Source organism: Tachyglossus aculeatus, chromosome 17, assembly GCF_015852505.1.
Source record: "Tachyglossus aculeatus isolate mTacAcu1 chromosome 17, mTacAcu1.pri, whole genome shotgun sequence".
NCBI classification, from domain to species: Eukaryota; Metazoa; Chordata; class Mammalia; order Monotremata; family Tachyglossidae; genus Tachyglossus; species Tachyglossus aculeatus.
Window position 1 is genome coordinate 44,951,199 of NC_052082.1, and position 19,313 is coordinate 44,970,511.

General features: G+C 41.9%; 1 protein-coding gene across 1 annotated transcript in view; it reads right to left on the minus strand.

The window, feature by feature from the left end:
• The window catches only part of BRIP1 (BRCA1 interacting protein C-terminal helicase 1), a 120,375-nt gene that overhangs the window by 62,895 nt on the left and 38,167 nt on the right, over nucleotides 1-19,313 (minus strand). The window contains exons 7-13 of the mRNA XM_038759599.1: nucleotides 14,625-14,846; nucleotides 12,595-12,794; nucleotides 10,501-10,633; nucleotides 9,726-9,880; nucleotides 6,627-6,792; nucleotides 6,371-6,511; nucleotides 5,055-5,216 (exon numbers count right to left, since the gene is read on the minus strand). Coding sequence (XP_038615527.1) covers nucleotides 5,055-5,216; nucleotides 6,371-6,511; nucleotides 6,627-6,792; nucleotides 9,726-9,880; nucleotides 10,501-10,633; nucleotides 12,595-12,794; nucleotides 14,625-14,846 — 1,179 coding nt within the window. The remainder of the gene's footprint in view (nucleotides 1-5,054; nucleotides 5,217-6,370; nucleotides 6,512-6,626; nucleotides 6,793-9,725; nucleotides 9,881-10,500; nucleotides 10,634-12,594; nucleotides 12,795-14,624; nucleotides 14,847-19,313) is intronic.

Genomic DNA, 19,313 nt, shown 5'->3' on the forward strand with positions numbered 1-19,313 from the left:
TAAGAATGACAGCTAGGAGACTAAATCCTGAGATATAGAATTTTAAGTTGTTTCTGGGCACAACTGTTCCTTGTCTATACAAAGCGTTCCATTTCTGAAAATATGGAAAATACTGCATGTTATTAGTCTTGGGAAAGGGGATGGTAGAAACACAACCCGGTCCTTGTTTTGTAACTTTTTGTATATTAGCTACAAGTAACAGTTTCTAATTGGTTTGTTTTTCCCATATTTTTGACTCAAGAAAAATACATGATTGGGCACAGTCAATAAATAAAGCCCTACCTTATCACATAGTTGCTGAGATTCACATTCCACAAATTCTCTAAGTGCCATAACCTGAATCCTGACTGAATATTCTGGGGCCTAAAAAATATGTTAGATTAAGTTAAAAAACAAGGATGCCTAAGTAGGCAATTTTAACTGTCATTTCTAAATATGTTTTGTAAAAGAAACAGACTATTTTAGGTCGCTTTCAAATTAAAAATGAAACTAGATGAATCTAGTACCTGAGATGATAAAAAAGCACCCAAAGATATATGAAAATGTTTTCAAAATCATGATACTTAATTTTTTCCACGGTTGAAAATTCTAGCAAACAGGAAAAAAAGAAATCCCACTAGGAAATTTAGACAATATCTTAATAGGCTTATAGCTTTGACATTTTCATTTTCCCAAAGAAACATACTTATCTGACACCAATCACTTGCTTCTAACTCACGAAGCCAGTTCTAATCATTAAGTGTTTACACAACAGTGTATTTGATAGACTTCTTTCATTAAACTGAAAAAAACAAAACAAACAAACCAATTTCACTCCAATTTTTTACGTAATGAAAGTCCAACTAATATTTACACTGGCCCAGATTACCTCTGTATTCTTCATTGAGAATTGCTGGAAACATTCAGCAAATAAAAGGATGAAGCAGAGATTTGTAGAGGGCAATTAAGAACACACTAATTACTCTTCTATGCCCTGATTCATACTGACATATTTTTGCCCCTTCCCAAAACAACAAAGAGCCTCTTTAAAAGCTACTCTATGATGTCTCTCTCAAGGCTATTCTTCCAATGAAATAATAATGGGCCTGGAGATCAAGATGAACCATTCAATAGATTATTTTTTCCAAACAAAGCCACTAGAGCATTTAAATCCTGAAAAAAAATATAAAATCATTTTCGTGGAGTGTATTTTCAAGGCACCCCAGTGACATTTGAGGAACTGAACGTTAACTAAAATCTCTGATTAATTACTGAGCTATCACATACTTTGGAAATGTTTTATTTTTGGGCTTTGTGCATTTGGTTATGTAGGGTTTACGAAGTCAAGTGAATTCATTCATAGCACTAGTAAACCATTTAGCTGTTCTAAAATTCACATTTTACGGTATATGTAGTCACCTAATGGTCAATTACAGCAACTGCAACAATCATTGCTTTCAACTCTGTCCCTTTCATCATCAATCGTACTTATTGAGCGCTTACTGTGTGCAGAGCACTGTACTAAGCGCTTCAGACATCTGGAGAAATAAGAAGTATTTCTACGGCCTCTTGAAACTGAGAGCCAGAGGAGAAAAAGCGTCTTATGATGCTTCAGGCCCAGAAAGAAAATGGTTTTCTACATTATATTTAAAGGGGTGGGAGGGGGAGAGTGTCCTCTAAAAACTAGAAAAGGCGATTCTGGGGGTTCTATTAAATAATCTCATTCATATGCTGACTGTTTTCAATATGAGTCTGTGGGTTCAGGTACTTTCCTATTAGGGTCAGCCCTACACAGGGAATGAAAACAGTTCAAGCCACTAAGCGCAAGTAAAGAATGTGTTACACGTTTGTATACTTTATATTAGGCACTTAGCAAAATGTTTTCAATTTGTTCATGCTATCTATGTTACCAGATACATTTCCACAAACGCCTCACTCCCTCCTTCAGGTCTGCATAGGGTTGTCTGACCTGTTTGGGGGAATAAAGTGAGTTCTAATGCCCTCACAAATCACTTTCTTTCAGCACACTTATGGGGTGGAGTGACCAGATTTGCAGGTTAAAAGTTTGCACTGACATTGTCATCTGGGGCCAATTACTCACTTGAGTACCCAAAAAGCCATTTTTAGACTACTTTAATCCTGATTTACATATTCTAGAACTAGATTTTCATTGTTCCAATGTGGGGTAGAACTTGCTCCGTATCAAGACAATGCTCTGCTGTTTAATTCTCTTCTCTGCTAACACCTTTGGCCATAAATTACAAATTAACCATATTTCTTCCTAAAATGATTAGTATACATTAATCTATTTACATTGGACTGATTAAATGCAGCTCTTGATGTGCAAGTTTGTGGATGAAAAAGACGTGAAGCCAGATTTCAAGATTTTTCTCCAGGTGCATTATTTATGCTCTGGCTCTCCGGAGAATAACATCTTATGAGAAAAGAGTTACAGAAAGCCACCTGTCAGCATCAGAGTTAAGCAAAATGTATTTAAAATAGAGTGGCTCTCTAGAGATTATTTGCTTAGCTAATATTGAGTGTCTGGAGTGCCATTAGACATTATAGATTTCTACTTTCAACTTAAAAAAAGCTATGCATTATAAGCAATAGGTGCACATATATTATATATATTGGCATTTGTTAAGCGCTTACTATGTACAAAGCACTGTTCTAAGCGCTGGGCACTGTTCTAAGCGCTGGAGGACCCCAATTAATGAGACGAGGTGGGGGAGACAAAAGCTACAGCAGTAATGGGAGAGTCAGCCAGAGAGAGCTGAGAAATAATGGTTGAAGAGAGAGAAAAAGAGAGACCTACCAGTGGAAAAGATCGGCTTCGGCCCTATGACACCAAGTGTGCTTAGACGATAATAACAACAGTACTACAAATAATAATAACAATAATGGTACTTGTTAAGTGATTACTATGTTCATTCAATCATTTATTGAGCACTTACAGTGTGCAGAGCACTGTACTAAGCACTTGGGAGAGTACAATATAACAATAAACAGACACCATTCCCTTCCCACAACACTATGTGCCAAGCTCTGTTCTAAGCTGGGGGGTAGATACAAATTAATCAGATTGAATACCGTTCCTGTCCCATGTGGGCCTCACACTCTCAATCCCCATTTTACAGATGAGAGAACTGAGGCCCAGAGAAGTGAAGTGACTTGACTAAGGAAGGTCACACAGCAGACACGTGGCAAAGCTGGGATTAGAACCCAGGTCCTTCTGATTCCTAGGCCTGCGCTTACCCACTAAACCACCCTGCGAGGTGAATGTAGCTGAACAAAGGAGACTCGGGATGAAGGCAGCAGGAGGAGAAGTCCCCTCTCTATTCTTTTGACCCCTCTGCCCCTACAATACCATAGACCAAGAAAGAGGGAGAACCTGGACAAGTGTGGATCTCCAGCTCCATGTCTTCAGGCCAAACACGGAGAACAGCGTGAAGTTCCAAAAGCACAGAAGTGCCTGTGGACTCCATTTCACACACCTAAAATTCAGTATGGCTTTCCCACTTTTTATGCAACTGGCACCTCCAAAACCAAAGCCCTTGTGACTGGTGATATTTTGTACACCTGGAAGTGAAAGACTTGCTTGACACTGTACCAGGCAACAAAAGGGCAGTAAGCTGACTCTTTTTCTGTATCTTTCTTCAGGCAGGCCTGACCCCGAAAAAAGTAATTCTGGAGATCACAGCTACCCTGCTCCTGTCTTCTTGACGGACCTGGTGCAGCATTTAAGTATTTAACTTTTTTCATTAACTTTAACATTAGCTTCCTCACTGTCTCTGCTTCTGACTTCTCCCCTCTTCTTCCCCAACTAGGCCCTCGTTTTCTCTTCTCCCACTTCCTTCTGTGTTACCCTTGCACTTGGATTTGCACTCTTTGTTCATCTCTCCTTCTGCAAATATCCATAAATTTATTTATTTACCTTAATGTCTGCCTTCCCTTCTGTAGACTGTAAGCTCGTTGTGGGCAGGGAATGTGTCTAACAACTCTGTTTATTGTACTCTCCCAAGTACTTAGCACAGTGCTCTGCATGCAGTAAGCGCTCAATAAATGTGTGATTGGTTGATTTCTCCACTCCTCAAAAACTTCCCAAAGCTACCTACTTTTCTCTGTAGCAAGCAGAAACTCCTGATGATTAGCTTTGACCCTCTCCAATGGCTCTTTCCTTACATATTTTGGGCATCTGATATTCATCAACCCTCAGCCCGACAACACTTCCATTCATATGTATTAGTCACATATTACAAAATTTATATTAATGCCAAGCTCCCCCTCTGGAATGCCTACTCTCCCAAGAGCTTAGTACAGTGCTCGGCACACAGTAAACACTCAATAAATACCACAGATGATGATATTTGCTCTTTACCCACTACATTTCAGCTCACTCTTTCCCCCTCACAAGTGAACCTCCTTACTGTGCTTCATTCATTCATTCAATCGTGTTTATTGAGCGCTTACTGTGTGCAGAACACTGTACTAAGCGCTTGGGAAGTACAATCTTCACTATGTTACCTCCAACTGCCTGCTTTCCCCCATCTAGAATTTGCTCCCTCTTCAAATCCACCAGGCTACACCTTGCCCCATTTTCAAAGCCCTCTTGAAATCCCACCTCCTCCTCCCAGAAAATTTTCACCACTCTAGGACACATTAACCAAATAGCCACACCACTTATGTTTATACACTATCCTTAGCAAACACTTATTTATTCATCTATTCACTTTTCCGAACTCTTGCCAGAGATATCTTGGTTCTTTCTCCTATGCCCAATCTCTGTAAACAATTTGAGTTCACCTCTCTCCCCCATTAAATTATTCAGCTCCTTGAAGAAAGGGAACGTGCATTTCACTTCAATTATAGCATCTCAAGTACGTTACTACTGTGCATGGCACACAGTATGGGTTTGATAAATATGAATTGATCCAACAAGCATCTTATAATGAAACAAAATGATGGCTCAGCAAAAATCTGGAATTACCTCCAAAACTCTGGTCTCAAGATACTTAATACGAATATTCAGCATGATTTTTAAAAGCCTACCAAACTAAGAAGTATCTCCTTACCTTGTAAGATGGCAAAAAGCACAAAATCCCTTGGCTCACAGTTTGACACACTGATAGCAGGAGTGCTCCCACTTCATCTTGGAACTCAAATGTCTCCGTGTGTTGGAAGGTGGCACACAGATTTCGACCTTTGGGTCCTGATCCTATGGTGCCAACCCAAACCTATTTCAAGAATATTTCAGATTTAGAGTTACACCCACACCAGAGAGATAAACTAGCATACTCTCCTAGGGCCAAGATACATGACTAACCCAAAAGGAAATCAAGCATTGGACCTGAAACAAATTTTTAAAAATCTGCTTCTTTTTATTACCATAGAGTTGGGCTTTAAGGGGAATCTGAATAAGGTGGAAGCTTCTGAAGGCACCTGGCTCTAGAGACATGCCTGTATTTCTCTATCATCGTAAGGAGGAGTAGGAAGTAATGTGAATACCTTAAACGAAAATGATTTTTAACCAATAAATGAAGGGAATTTTTACGGAGCATCTGTTTTGTGCAGGACACTGCACGTAGCACTTGAAAGAGTACAACAGAATTCATTCATTCATTCAATCGTATTTATTGAGCACTTACTGTGTGCACAGCACTGTACTAAGCGCTTGGGAAGTACAAGTCGGCAACGTATAGAGACGGTCCCTACCCAACTGCGGGCTCAAAGTCTGGACAGGTGCTGTGGGGAGGGGAAGGAGGTAAGGCGGGAGGGTGGGGAGGGGGAGGTCGGGAGTCGGGACGCCTGGGTTCCCGCGGCCGAACCGGAGCGTCCTCCTGGGCCCCGGAGGCCTTCCTAAGCCGCCGGCAGGCCCACTTACTTAATAGACATGATCCCTATCCTTCCAGTGATTATAATCTAGTGGGGGAGGCAGCCACTGGAACAGATTATAGACACAGGAGAAAGTAAAATATTGAAAAAAGATATGGACATAAGTCCTGCTGGGGTGGCGAGTACTTAAGTGCTTAGGTGACAACAAAGTGCTGAACTGGCAGTTTGTTTTATCATTGGGTTTGAGAGGAGTAAAAAATGTGAGCTAAGGTAGTGTGAGAAGAGAGTGTAAAAGTACAAGGGAGAGAGATGATTGTCTTAAAACCAGCGGTCAGAAGAGGCATGGGCAACCATTGGAAGTTTTTGAGGAGTGGTGCGATGTTTGTAGAATATTTTTAAAAAATGATCCAGTTAGCTGTGTGAAATAGGACTTTGAGAGGGGAGAGAAACAGCATGGCCTAGTGGATAAAGTACGGGCCTGAGAGTCGGAAGGACTTGGGGAGCAATTTATCTGAAATGTCCTAGCTCCTCAAGTTACAGAAATCAAAATACTTACCTGGGAGTTATGAATGACGTGATTAGCTTCCAATTGGATCGCGAAAGTTACACCAAGTTCTGACGAGAAGGATTTCATTGGTGACAGGGTACCAGATGTCAAAACAATTGTCCGAACTTGGCTACTTATATCTGAAAAAGCCTGAAGGAGGAAAAAAATGAGTAAACGTCCAAAATTACGATGACACTGAAATCAGACTGTTTCAGTCACTGGAAGGCTGAATTAGCTCGGGAATTCCTGTGTAGGTCAAACTCACCACAGCTGGGTTCAGGCACCAAAAATTTAGCACGTGGACTGCCATTTTGCGCTGTAACCGTCTCTTGCTTTTAGGGGCCGCAAAGAAGCCATTTTTATCTGGAGTATCAGCTTGGTTTGTCCAAGAGTATGTCTGCTGTATAGCAACCTTGTAGTCATCTGCAAATCTATACAAAAAATGACCAAAATTGAAATGGGAAGGCTTGGTTATGTTTACGGTGCTTGCCACATACGTTTATAGTGGGTGTTATAGTAATGGTTTACATTTAAATTCCACTAAAAACCCAATGCAAAGATTATACTTCCACTTTAATATAATTTGGTAATGGCCTGGTGATGACTAAAACCTGGTACATGGCACGTAATTATAAAATAGAAAAAAAGGCTGAGGCTTCTTTGAAATGGAAATGTAGAGATGGCACAAAGTGATAATGATATCAAAAAATCCGGGTTAAAGATTGGTTCAATTCCGAATAGGAAATCCAATCATTTAGCATATCCTGAAGAAAGACGGTCAAGGATTGATTTAATTTCAGGAGAGGGAAGAATTCAGTGTAGGGTCAGGCTGAAACAAGTTAGGTGGGCTTGGTGCATGGCAGAATTAAGGGCAGGCACCATGTCTTCTGATTCTGTGGTCCACTCCCAAGTGCTTAGTACAGTGTTCTGCACGCTAAACAATCCAACAAATAATAATGTCTGATTCCTAGATATGAAGGATGGGGAACACTGAAGATGAGCAATTTGGGGAAAAGAATGGATATGTGGCGATGTGAAAGAGGTTGAAATGTTGGATGTTCTTCACTGTGAACAGGTTGACTTGAGAAGAATGCAGCACGCTAGCTGGGGTAGAGTGGGAGAAGAGTGGATAAGTAGGAGGGGGAGAGCTGGTTAAATGACTTCAAGTCAGTAGTCAAGGGTTTTTGTTTAAGGCAAAGAGGAATGGACTACACTTTAAAAATGTAGTAAATTACTAATGCCATTACTGTTTGGATTAGCAAACGATTCCATTATTATTAAATAGGACAGAAGGAAACTAAGTTGGCGAAAAGAACTAAATTACTTTCTTGTAGAGACAATGTCAGTGGAGGGGGCACCACCACTGGCTTTACAGCACCATTGGCTTAAAAGCAGTTCACCACCTTGCCCCCTCCTACCTCACCTCACTACTCTCCTACATCCTAGCCCACACACTTTGCTCCTCTAATGCTAACCATCTCACTGTGCCTCGACATTGCCTGTCTCGCCGCTGACCCTTTTCTCTGGGCCTGGAATGCCCTCCCTCCTCAAATCCGACAAATAATTACTCTGACCGACTTCAAAGCCTTACTGAAGGCACATCTCCTTCAAGAGGCCTTCCCAGACTAAGCCCCACTTTCCTCTTTCCCAACTCCCTTCTGTGTCGCCCTAACTTGCTCCCACTTTCTTCTCCCCTCCCAGTCCTACAGTACTTATGTACATATCTGTAATTTCTTTACTGTATTGATGCCTGCCTCTCCCACTGTAGACTAAGCTGGTTGTGAGCAGGGAATGTGTCTGTTTATTGTTGTGCTGTACTCTCCCAAGCGCTTAGTACAGTGCTCTGCACACAGTAAGTGCTCAATATATATGATTGAATGAATGAATGACTGAGGGGGCTTCCATGGGGATGAGGAGAGTGGACTGAGATTAGGGAGCAGGTGGCAGAAAAGGGAGAGATGCAGAGAGACCTAGATAAACTAAACTAGATAAACCTAGATAAACCCCCTCTTCCCCCCTCCATCCCCCATCTTACCTCCTTCCCTTCCCCACAGCACCTGTATATATGTTTGTACATATTTATTACTCTATTTATTTATTTATTTTACTTGTACATATCTATCCTATTTATTTTATTTTGTTAGTATGTTTGGTTTTGTTCTCTGTCTCCCCCTTTTAGACTGTGAGCCCACTGTTGGGTAGGGACTGTCTCTATATGTTGCCAATTTGTACTTCCCAAGCGCTTAGTACAGTGCTCCGCACATAGTAAGCGCTCAATACATACGATTGATGATGATGATGATAAACAGAAGGAGGTCCACACAAAGATTGGGGCACACAGAGACATCCAGAAATAGATCCTGAGACCCAGAGAGACCCAGATAAGTGAATTCATTCACTCATCCTGTTGTATGTATTGAGCGCTGACCGCATGCAGAGCGCTGCACTAAATGCTTGGGCGAACACAATAGGACAATAAAACAGAAATATTCCCTGCCCACAACAAGCTTACAGTCTAGAGGGGGAGACAGACATTAACACTCACTCGCTTTCTTTCACACGCTCACTCACTCAGCTGAGTTCCCCTTTGGGCAGCAGGAATAGTACAGCAACAGAGAGAACGGGTGGAAAACGCCCTCCCCCATCACTTCTGAGCAGCTTGTCTCCTTGCCTGGGGCCAGAGGGGCTGGCGGACCTCCCAGATTTCTGAGATGTGGATAGGCCCCCCGAGTCCTGCAACTCAGAAAAGAAGGCAACAGCAGTTGGAAGCAGGTGCCAGGAAAAAGGTGGCATCAGAAAGAGGCAGTTCTGCTTCATCTTCCTCCTTCCACTACCCTGCTGTGGCCAATTCTCCTTCCACCCTTAAAAAGCCTCCCAGCACGCCACAAATTTAACATGCCTGTTGTAGGGGGCAAATTAATTATTAGCAGGTGCCAGGAAAAAGGTGGCATCAGAAAGAGGCAGTTCTGCTTCGTCTTCCTCCTTCCACTACCCTGCTGTGGCCAATTCTCCTTCCACCCTTAAAAAGCCTCCCAGCACGCCACAAATTTAACGTGCCTGTTGTAGGGGGCAAATTAATTATTTGCTAAAAACCCCCGGCTCCCATTGGCTCCCTAATTCCATAGATTCTAAAAATACTTTAGTCAATTTAACTTGATTTCTTTTTCACATCTCTCAATGCTAAAAAAAAATATTGGCAAGGGCACTCACTGAATTTTCAAAACAGTACCTGCTAAAAATGTGCACGTTATACCAACAGCACCAATTAAAATGTATTGAGCTTCTACAGGGTGCATGGCATTGTACTTTGAAGTAACATCTTTACAAAAAGGAAATAAAAATATGATCAAGTTTCTCCACTGACCTGTTATTTTGTCTAAAAAGATAGTCCAGTACCATAAATAGTCCTTTGAGCGTAATCTGGGTTGGGGGACTCACAATAGGTAGCTCCCTCACCTGCTCTTTGCCATGAAGTTGTGGTACTTTTTCTTCTTTTTCAAGGACAGCTGCAAAATGTTTCTATGAAAGGCAAGCATCACATTAATAAGCTCCTAGTGCACTTATCCATCAATCAATCCATCTGTGGTATTTATGGATTGATTGATATGTGCAGAACACTGTCCTAAGCACTTGAAAGAGTATACTATAGCAGAATTAACAGATACATTCCCCGCCCATAATGAGTTTACTATAGACTAGAGGGGGGAGGGGTTCTCAAAATTAAATTGCTTCAAATATTCTCTAACATTACTATAATTAACTGCTAATAGCATAAAAGACTAATAACGTAGTTTTCAAAAAGCTCTAATCAGCCAGAATAGGAAAAAAATTAGTAAAGGCACGTTACCCCAGCCAAATTGTTCAAAGGCCAGTTTTTAACTATTTTGTCTTGGGTGAAATTTCAGCTTTTTTAAATACAAAAAGCCTTTTCCATAAAATCTATACACTCAAAATTCACTATCACAAGCATTTTAAGTACATAAAGAAGATTCAAAGCACTCTGAGCTCAACAGGGATAGGTTCTATACAACTCTCAGCACTCTTAACTTCTTAACTTTTTCATTCAAAAATATTTTTTAACTTTGGTACAAATTCTTCTAAATCTCTAATACTTCACTAGAGATATTTACAAATCTCACCTGTAAAATAGCAAATGTAACAGTTGTTATCCCCATTTTATGCAAGTGGGAGAGCATTTCGTTTCCACTCCAGACTTTGCAAGCCTTTTCATAATCTCTTTCCTCAAGATGTTCAGAATTTTCTTGTAGCCAGCTACAAAGGGTGCAAAACAATAATCTTACTTTCAATTTTCAAGGGCCGCTTCAATCTTCCTGAATGTGTTACTCTGAGAGGAGCTAAACAGAGTGTTTCATGACCTTTATATAGTGTCCCAAACTCCTCTGATGAGGTTACACAGGCTAAACCTGCCCAGATTATTTTTCTACAAAAACCTTCAAGTTCATGTTTCCCCACTCCTCAAGAACCTCTAATGGTTGCCCATGCACCTCTGCATCAAACAGAAACTCCTTACCTTTAAAGCAGTCAATCGCCTTGCCCCCTCCTATGTCACCTCACTATTCTCCTACTACTACCCAGCCTGCATACTTTGGCCCTCCAATGCCAACGTATTCACTGTATCTCGATCTCATCTATTTCACCACTGACCTCTCATCCACGTCCTACCACTGGCCTGGAATGCCCTCCCTCCTCAAATCCGACAAATAATTACTCTGACCGACTTCAAAGCCTTATTAAAGCCACATCTCCTCCAAGAGGCCTTCCCTGTCTAAGCCCTCCTTTACTCTTTTCCCATTTCCTTCTGCATTTCCCTGACTTGCTCACTTTAGCTATCACTACTCACCCCAGCCCCGCAGCATAATTTATAATCCATAACTGATTTCTTTACATTAATGTCTGTCTCCCCCTCTAGACTATAAAATCATCGTGGGCTGGGAATGGGTCCGTTATATTTTTGTGTTGTACTCTCTCAAGCATTTAGTACACACAGTAAGTGCTCAATAAATAAGACCGATAAACCATCACAGTTTTAAGAAAATGTGCTTGCTACAATTGTTCAATTGCCTTGCAATCAGATTCTGTTAATAATAATAATAATAATGTCATTTGTTAAGCGCTTCCTATGTGCAAAGCACTGTTCTAAGCACTGGGGGGATACAAGGTGATCAGGTTGTCCTGCGTGGGGCTCACAGTCATCATCCCCATTTTACAGATGAGGTGACTGAGGCTCCAGGAAGTTAAGTGACTTGCCCAAGGTCACACAGCAGACATGTGGCGGAGCCAGGATTCAAACCCATGACCTCTGACTCCAAAGCCCGTGCTCTTTCCACTAAGCCACGCTGCTTCTCTTCTCTGCACACTGCTAAGTAGTTACTTAACTAGATATTTCGATTTGATTTCGGAAAAATGTGACCTCTTCCTAAAATTTTAAACCAAGCATTGAAAAATCATTTTTTTCTTCCTAAAATGAAAACGATCTCTAAAGATGACAATTATTCCTTGTCAGTCCACCAGCAGGGGACAACCTGGGAAAATGGCAGTTTCTGTTGTACATAAATCTCATATCCCATACTTTCCCTTCTCTTTAAAAACCTTCACTCATTCCTCTCAAGCTAACCTACTCACCATTCCTACCTCATTTATATGGTCTACTGCCTCTGATCTCTTGCTCTCACCTTTTCTCCACCCACTACAGCCCCCTCAAATCACAGCTCTCCCCATCTTCTAAACCCTTCTGAACTTGCATGTCCTCCAAAGTCATCCCGTTAATTTATCATCAATGGTTTTTAATGAGCGCTTACTATGTGCAGAGCACTGTACTAAGCACCTGGAATACCATACAAGAGTTGGCAGACACATCCCCTGCCCACAACAAGCTATATCTCCCCGCCAAACATCTGTGCACTCGAAAACGTTGGAGTCTTTGCTATTTATATAACACAGTATTATTTAAATAATCCAGAGTGGCAGTGTCATATAATAGTTGACTAAATTAAAAATCTTCAGGAAGGAAACTGAGGTTGTTGTTGGAAAGAAAATAAAAATTATTGAGAGGAAAAATCCTCATTGCTCAACCAGCATACAATTTACATTAGCATTAACAAGACACACAAAGTGTCAATGAAAGGATAGAACTGTCGAATGTTATAATTGAAATAGTCACTTCAGATTTTCCTAAAAAGGGCCGGTGGGCATTGCCGTGCCCATTTCCTTACTTGATGAGGCTGTAGCAAACAGCTCGCAAGGGTTCGTGGTGGCTTTTCCTTATATTGTGGTTTATCATGCTATCCAGTTCATCTCGAGCAAACCTCAGTTGAGTTTCTGTGACACTGTAGCTGGCTGATTCCCGTGCACAGTCTTCAATATTATGAGCCTCGTCTAAAATGACGACCTGCTCTTTCAGACTGATAGCCATCTACAAAAAGAAAACAATATTCCTGTAAAAATTAAGATGAAGCGGGCTACATAATTAGGCTTAGTCGGGGTAGGCCTCTGGGAGGAGATGTGCTTTTCATAAGGCTTTGAGGGTGGGGAGAGCGATCGTCTGTCGGATAGGAAGAGGGAGGGAATTCCAGGCCAGAGACGGGATGCGGATGAGGGGGTCAGTTGTGAGACAGACGAGCTGGATGAATGCACTCCAGTGGCTACCAATTAATCTGCGCATCACCCTGGGCTTCAAGGCTGTCCATCACCTCACCCCCTCCTACCTCACCTCCTTTCTCTCCTTCTCCAGCCCAGCCCGCACCCTCCGCTCCTCTGCTGCTAATCTCACCGTGCCTCGTTCTCGCCTGTCCCGCCGACGACCCCCGGCCCACGTCATCCCCCGGGCCTGGAATGCCCTCCCTCTGCCCATCCGCCAAGCTAGCTCTCTTCCTCCGTTCAAGGCCCTACTGAGAGCTCATCTCCTCCAGGAGGCCTTCCCAGACTGAGCCCCCTCCTTCCTCTCCCTCTCCATCCCCCCGTCTTACCTCCTTCCCTTCCCCACAGCACCTGTATATATGTATATATGTTTGTACATATTTATTACTCTATTTTACTTGTACATATCTATTCTATTTATTTTATTTTGTTAATATGTTTGGTTTTGTTCTCTGTCTCCCCCTTCTAGACTGTGAACCCACTGTTGGGTAGGGACTGTCTCTATATGTTGCCAACTTGTACTTCCCTGCACACAGTAAGCACTCAATAAATACGATTGATTGATTGATTGATTGAATGCAGGCATTGAGTATGGGGGGCTGCTGAGTCCTGTTTCTGATCCGGTTCCAGGTTTCGAAACAGGACTCTTGCATCCTTGTCCTCAGCTTGACGAGATGTGTTTAGCCCATGGCAGGTGGCGGACACTTGCTTGTTTTGCACGGACTATGTGCTCTATCAGGGGTTTTACATATTCTAGCTGTACAAAGGAATACATGCTTGTGTCTGAGCAACACACCTGCACAATCCTGCCTCTTGCCCCTACACGGTGTCAGGCAGGTTCAGGCCCCAGACTCTTCCTTGGTGTTGGTTTGGGCTAGGCCTGCCCCCAGTATGCCCGACAGTTGGTGAGGAGCTCTTGGGGAACTAATTAGCCAATATGACTTCCTACTACCTGGAGAAGCCATGTGGCCTAGTGGTTAGAGGCCTGGGAGTAAGAAGGATATGGGTTCTAACCCCAGCTCTGAGTCCTGCACGCTGTATTATCTCAGGCAAGTCACATATACTTCTCTATGCCTCAGTTTCCTCATTTGTAAAATGGGGATTCAATACCTGTTCTCCCTCTCCCAAGTATACGCCCGTGTTTATATACACAAAGTAGGCATTCAATAAATGCTAGGAATGAAAGCATATGCGAAGCTTCCCGGATATATTCTTCCCACAAACAATATTCAATAGTCTCTTGGGAAATGCTTTCCTTCATTTATACTTAGTCTTCAAAGAGAATTCTAAAAATGAAGCTGAATAAAAGGTTTCTCATGGAATGCAAACTGAAAAGCGTCATCAAAATGGTCATTTTTATTTCAGATTACATTGGTGGAATAATGTTTTTAGGAAGGAAAGCTTTTTCCTCTTTTTCAGATACTAGCTCCACAATGCATTTTTCACCTTAATATTAAAAAGATAGCTATTACTACTGAAATCCAATATTCTCATCTCTTCATAAAAGAGAGACACAAATGCTGTAATTAAAAATAGTTAAAAGGCTTTTACTCATTCAAATTACAATTAGAACAATGGTTTCAGCAATCCTTACGTATGTACTTACACTTTCTCTTATTTGTGCATCTAGGAGATAGTTGTATGGGCAAAACACAATGTCGGCATCTAGCATAAGTTCTCGAGCTGCATAATAAGGACAGGAACGTAATTTTTTCCCCAGGCTCACGAGTTCTTCTATATCCCAAGCTCTGCACATCCCTCGGACACTCTGTAGAGCATGCTGTTCACAAATCTTATGTACCCCATGGAAGTAATGACAGGATCTTCCCTAAAAATAAATATGAATGAACGTGAACCAATATTAGAATAAGAGTAATTTAGTGCTTGTTTTCTTTATCAACTCCTAGAATCACCCTACTGTTTACTTATTCCTCATAGTTCTTATTTCTACTAAATCATCTGATTAGTACCACATGCCTCGGATACCTTTAACAAGATCCTTATATCGTCCACGCTTCAGCCTCTTGCCCATCATCCACCCTGTAGACTATAGCAAGAACCATATTTATCAAGAATCACTCCATCCCCACTGCTCTCCCGTCTCCGAAGCCTATGTTTATTTCCAAATCCTAACAAACTGTAAAACCTTCCTCTTAAGTGTCCTAGTCTCTGGCTAAGCCAGGCTTATATTTTCCACTCCAGCCTAGAAAACCTGCTTACTGCAAATTCCTTGAGGGCAGGGACCATGTATTTTGCTTTAATTATACTCTTCTAAACATTTAGTGCCAGAGTGCCCTTCACAGTAGGTGCTCAAGAGCGACTTTACACTCTTTGTGGGTAGAGAATGTGTCTCCTAACTCTTTTATTTGTATTCTCCCAAGTGTTTAGTACAGTGCTCTGCACATAGTAAGCCCTCAATAAATACCACTGATAATCATGATGAAAGTATTTATTCATCATCTGTTTGGAAAGCACTGTTCTATGCACTTAGGTGAAGCCAACAAAAATGGAATGCCTAATCCCAGTTCTCAAGGAGTTTAAAATCTACCCGGGGAGACAAACACTAAAGTTAAAGGGAAGTGAATGTACATTAGTGCTTAAGTAATAGGGTATGTAATCAATCACTGGTATTTGAATGTTTACTAGTCCTAAACACTTGAAAAAGTACAATAGTTAATAGACATGATCCTTACTCAAAAGGCGCTTATAAGATAAATCATAAGTGTTATTGGAGGTGGTGACTACTCCAAATCTTCAAAGTCCTACTAAAATCAAATCTCTTCCAATACGACTTCTCCCGACTAAGCCTCTAGGCTGTTAGCTTGTATGGACAGGGAATGTGTCAGCTAATTCTATTGTAATAATGACGGCATTTGTTAAGCGGCACTGTACTAAGCGCTGGGGTGGATACAAGCAAATTGGATTGGATAAGATTGTACTCTCCCAAGCACTTAGTACCGTGTTCTGCACAAAGTAAGTGCTCGATAAATATAACTGATTGATTATTCCTCCCTTCTTTGCCTAAGCCCTGCTTTCTGCATTGCCTATGCACTTGTTCCCCTTAAGTGCCCAGCCCTTCAGTACTTACATGCATATCCATCTGGAATTTATTTTAATGCCTGTCTCCCCATCTAGTCTCTAAGCAGGGACTGTCTCTATGTTCTCTTTTACAATATACTCTCTCAAGCACTAAGTACAGTGCTTGGCAGACAGTAAGCACTCAATACATACCACTGATTAATTGATAGCCTCCTCAAGATGTGATTTCAGAAGGGCTTTGAAAATTAGAACAAGCCCCATAGGCTCCAGGGGATAAGGATTGGGGGAAATAGGGTATAAAGACATTTAAATAAATGCTACAGGAGGTTGAAGGTACTTAAGCGCTTCTTAGCACATAGTAAGCGCTTAACGAAAACCATCATTATATGATGCGAAATTCATTCAATTCATTCGTTCAGTTGTATTTACTGAGCACTTACTGTGTGCAAAGCTCTGTACTAAGCTCTTGGAACAGCACAATACAACAGACACATTCCCTGCCCACAACAAGCTCACAATCTAGAGGGGGAGACAGACATTAATATCCACAGATAAATAAATAAATTATAGATATATACTTATGTGCTGTGGGGCTAGGAGGGAGGATGAATGAAGGGAGCAAGTCAGGGCAATGCAGAAGGGAATGGGAGAAGAGGAGAGGAGGGCTTAGTCAGGGAAGGTTTCTTGGAAGAGATGTGCCTTCAATAAGCCTTCGAAGTTGGGGAGAGAAATTATCTGTCTGATATGAGGAAGGAGGGATGGGGATTACGAGGTATAAAGACATTTAAATAAATGCTACAGGAGGCTGAAGTTTTGAAGTGGCAGTTGGGGGGATACAAAATGTGGGTGCTAGGAGATTAACTGGGGAGAGAAATTAATTAGGAAAGGCCTCCTGGGGGAGAGATTTCAGAAAGGCTTTGGAGATGGGGAGAACTGTCGTGTGAAGGATTTAAATGAAGAGGGAGAAGAGAGAGAGTAGGAGAAAAGAGCTGTCTGTGTACCTTAAGCCGTTGGTTAGGGGTTTCTGCTTGATGCAATCATTGGAGGTTTTTGAGGAGCAGGGAGACTGGAGTAGAGTGATATTTTAGAAAACTGACTGAGCAGCAGAATGAAATAGTCATACTACGATTGGCTCACCAGAATTACTGAAAACTCATCATTTAAAACACATGAAATAGTCTCAGATTAACCCCATCTGCCTCCACTAACATCAATCATTCCAGTAATTCCCCCAGCCCCCTTCTACAGAGCACTGAACAATATGTGTACACTTACGTCTGCCGCAACACGTGTTTTCAATAGAACACAATTAGGGAATTAAGGAACCTTCTTCTGACAATGTGAGCCTGTTTGGCCTCAGTGTGCTACACTATTGAAGAAACTGCATTTAGAGCCAGTACTTCAGTGTGACTTTTCCTTCCATTGAGTTGTACATGTTTCTCAATTGGGGTTTCCCTGCCTCTCAATATCGTACAACAGGAATACTCAGTCTTTAGTTTGGACAGAGAGAAGCAGCATGGCCTAGTGGATAGAGCCGGGGCCTGGGAGTAATAATAATAATAGTATTTGTTAGGCACTTACTATGTGCCAAGCACTGTTCTAAGCACTGAGGTAGATACAAGGCAATCAGGTTGTCCCACATTGGGCTCACAGTTCTAAATCCTCATTTCACAGATGAGGTAACGGAGATACAGAGAAGTTAAGTAACTTGCCCAAGGTCACACAGCAGCCAAGTAGTGGAGCCAGGATTAGAACCCACGTCCTCTGACTTCCAAGCCCATGCTTTTTTTTTTAAATAGCAGTTGTTAAGCGCTTACTATGTGCCAAGCACTTGCCACTAGGCAACGCTGCTTCCATTTACTTAGAAGGACTTTTAGACTGTGAGCCCACTATTGGGTAGGGACTGTCTCTATATGTTGCCAACTTGTACTTCCCAAGCGCTTAGTACAGTGCTCTGCACACAGTAAGTGCTCAATAAATACAATTGATGATGATGATGATGAAGGACCTGGTTCTAATACCAGCTCTACACTTCACTTCTCTGTGCTTTAGTTTCCTCATCTGTAAAAGGAGGATTAAAACTGTGAGCCCTATGTGCGACAGGGACTGTGTCCAACCTGATTATCTTGTATCTACCCCAGCACTTAGGTCAATGCCAGGGATATAGTAAGCCCTTAACAAACACCACATTACAATATATTTCTCATGCTCTCAGAAACTTCTCCCTTCTTTATGGTACCTATTAAGGACAGCACTGTTCTAAGCACTGGGGTAGATACAAGCTTATATGGTTGGACATAGTCCCTGCCCTAAATAGGGCTCACAGTCTAAGTAGGACGGAGTAAGACTTAGTCCATATTTTACAGATGAGGAAACTGAGGCACAGAGAAGTTAAGTGACTTCCCCAAGGTCAGACTGCAGATAAGTGGAGGAGCTGGGATTAGAACTCAGGTCCTTTGACTCCGAGGCCCACGTTATTTCCACCAGACCACACTGCTTCTCTACTCTCTCCCTCTGTTTTTCTCATATTTTCTCTTTCTTGGGACTGTCCTCTTGAACTCTTGCTTGGTCTGTCTTACCCTCGTATGCATGTATAATTTGGCGTCATGCCTCTATGGCCACGTGAGTCTCTCTGTACGTGCCCCAGTTTTACTTGTGCGGCTCTGACTTGGTTCATAAGCATGGTCTTGTGCATCTCTACATGAGTACCCTATATACGTTTGTGGGACAGCAATCTTTGTAGGCATGAACATATGTATTTGGTTAACATATACATGTGTGGGCAGAATAGCGATGTATTTGTGGGTATAAAAGTGTGAAATGAATGTGAAGACTTTTAGGGTTTGGGAGAAGGTACAGATGGGTGATTAGAGAAATTGTGGTGGTGCCATTCTGCCCACAGATCACAACGCAAATCTGGGATCTGCCCTCTCCTAACTCTCTAACCAAGACAGAAAACTACAGAAGAATGAAGCCACCTCCAGTGGCAGCAGAGACAGAAACTCAGTGCAGTCAGCAGCAACCCAAGCTGTTGCTCCTGTTACTTTCTCTTGCCGCTGCTGTTCTCTCAGTTTCTTGCTCTTTTGCCACTGGCTGCTAGACTTCCAAACTCCATCCCAGGGGGAAATAGTATGCCCAAGCGGAAAGAGCACATGTCTGGGAATCAGAGGACTGGGTCCTAATCTTAGCTTGTCTTCTGTCTGCTTGTCTACTATGTGACCTTGGGCCAGTCACTTAACTTTTGGAGACATGTGGC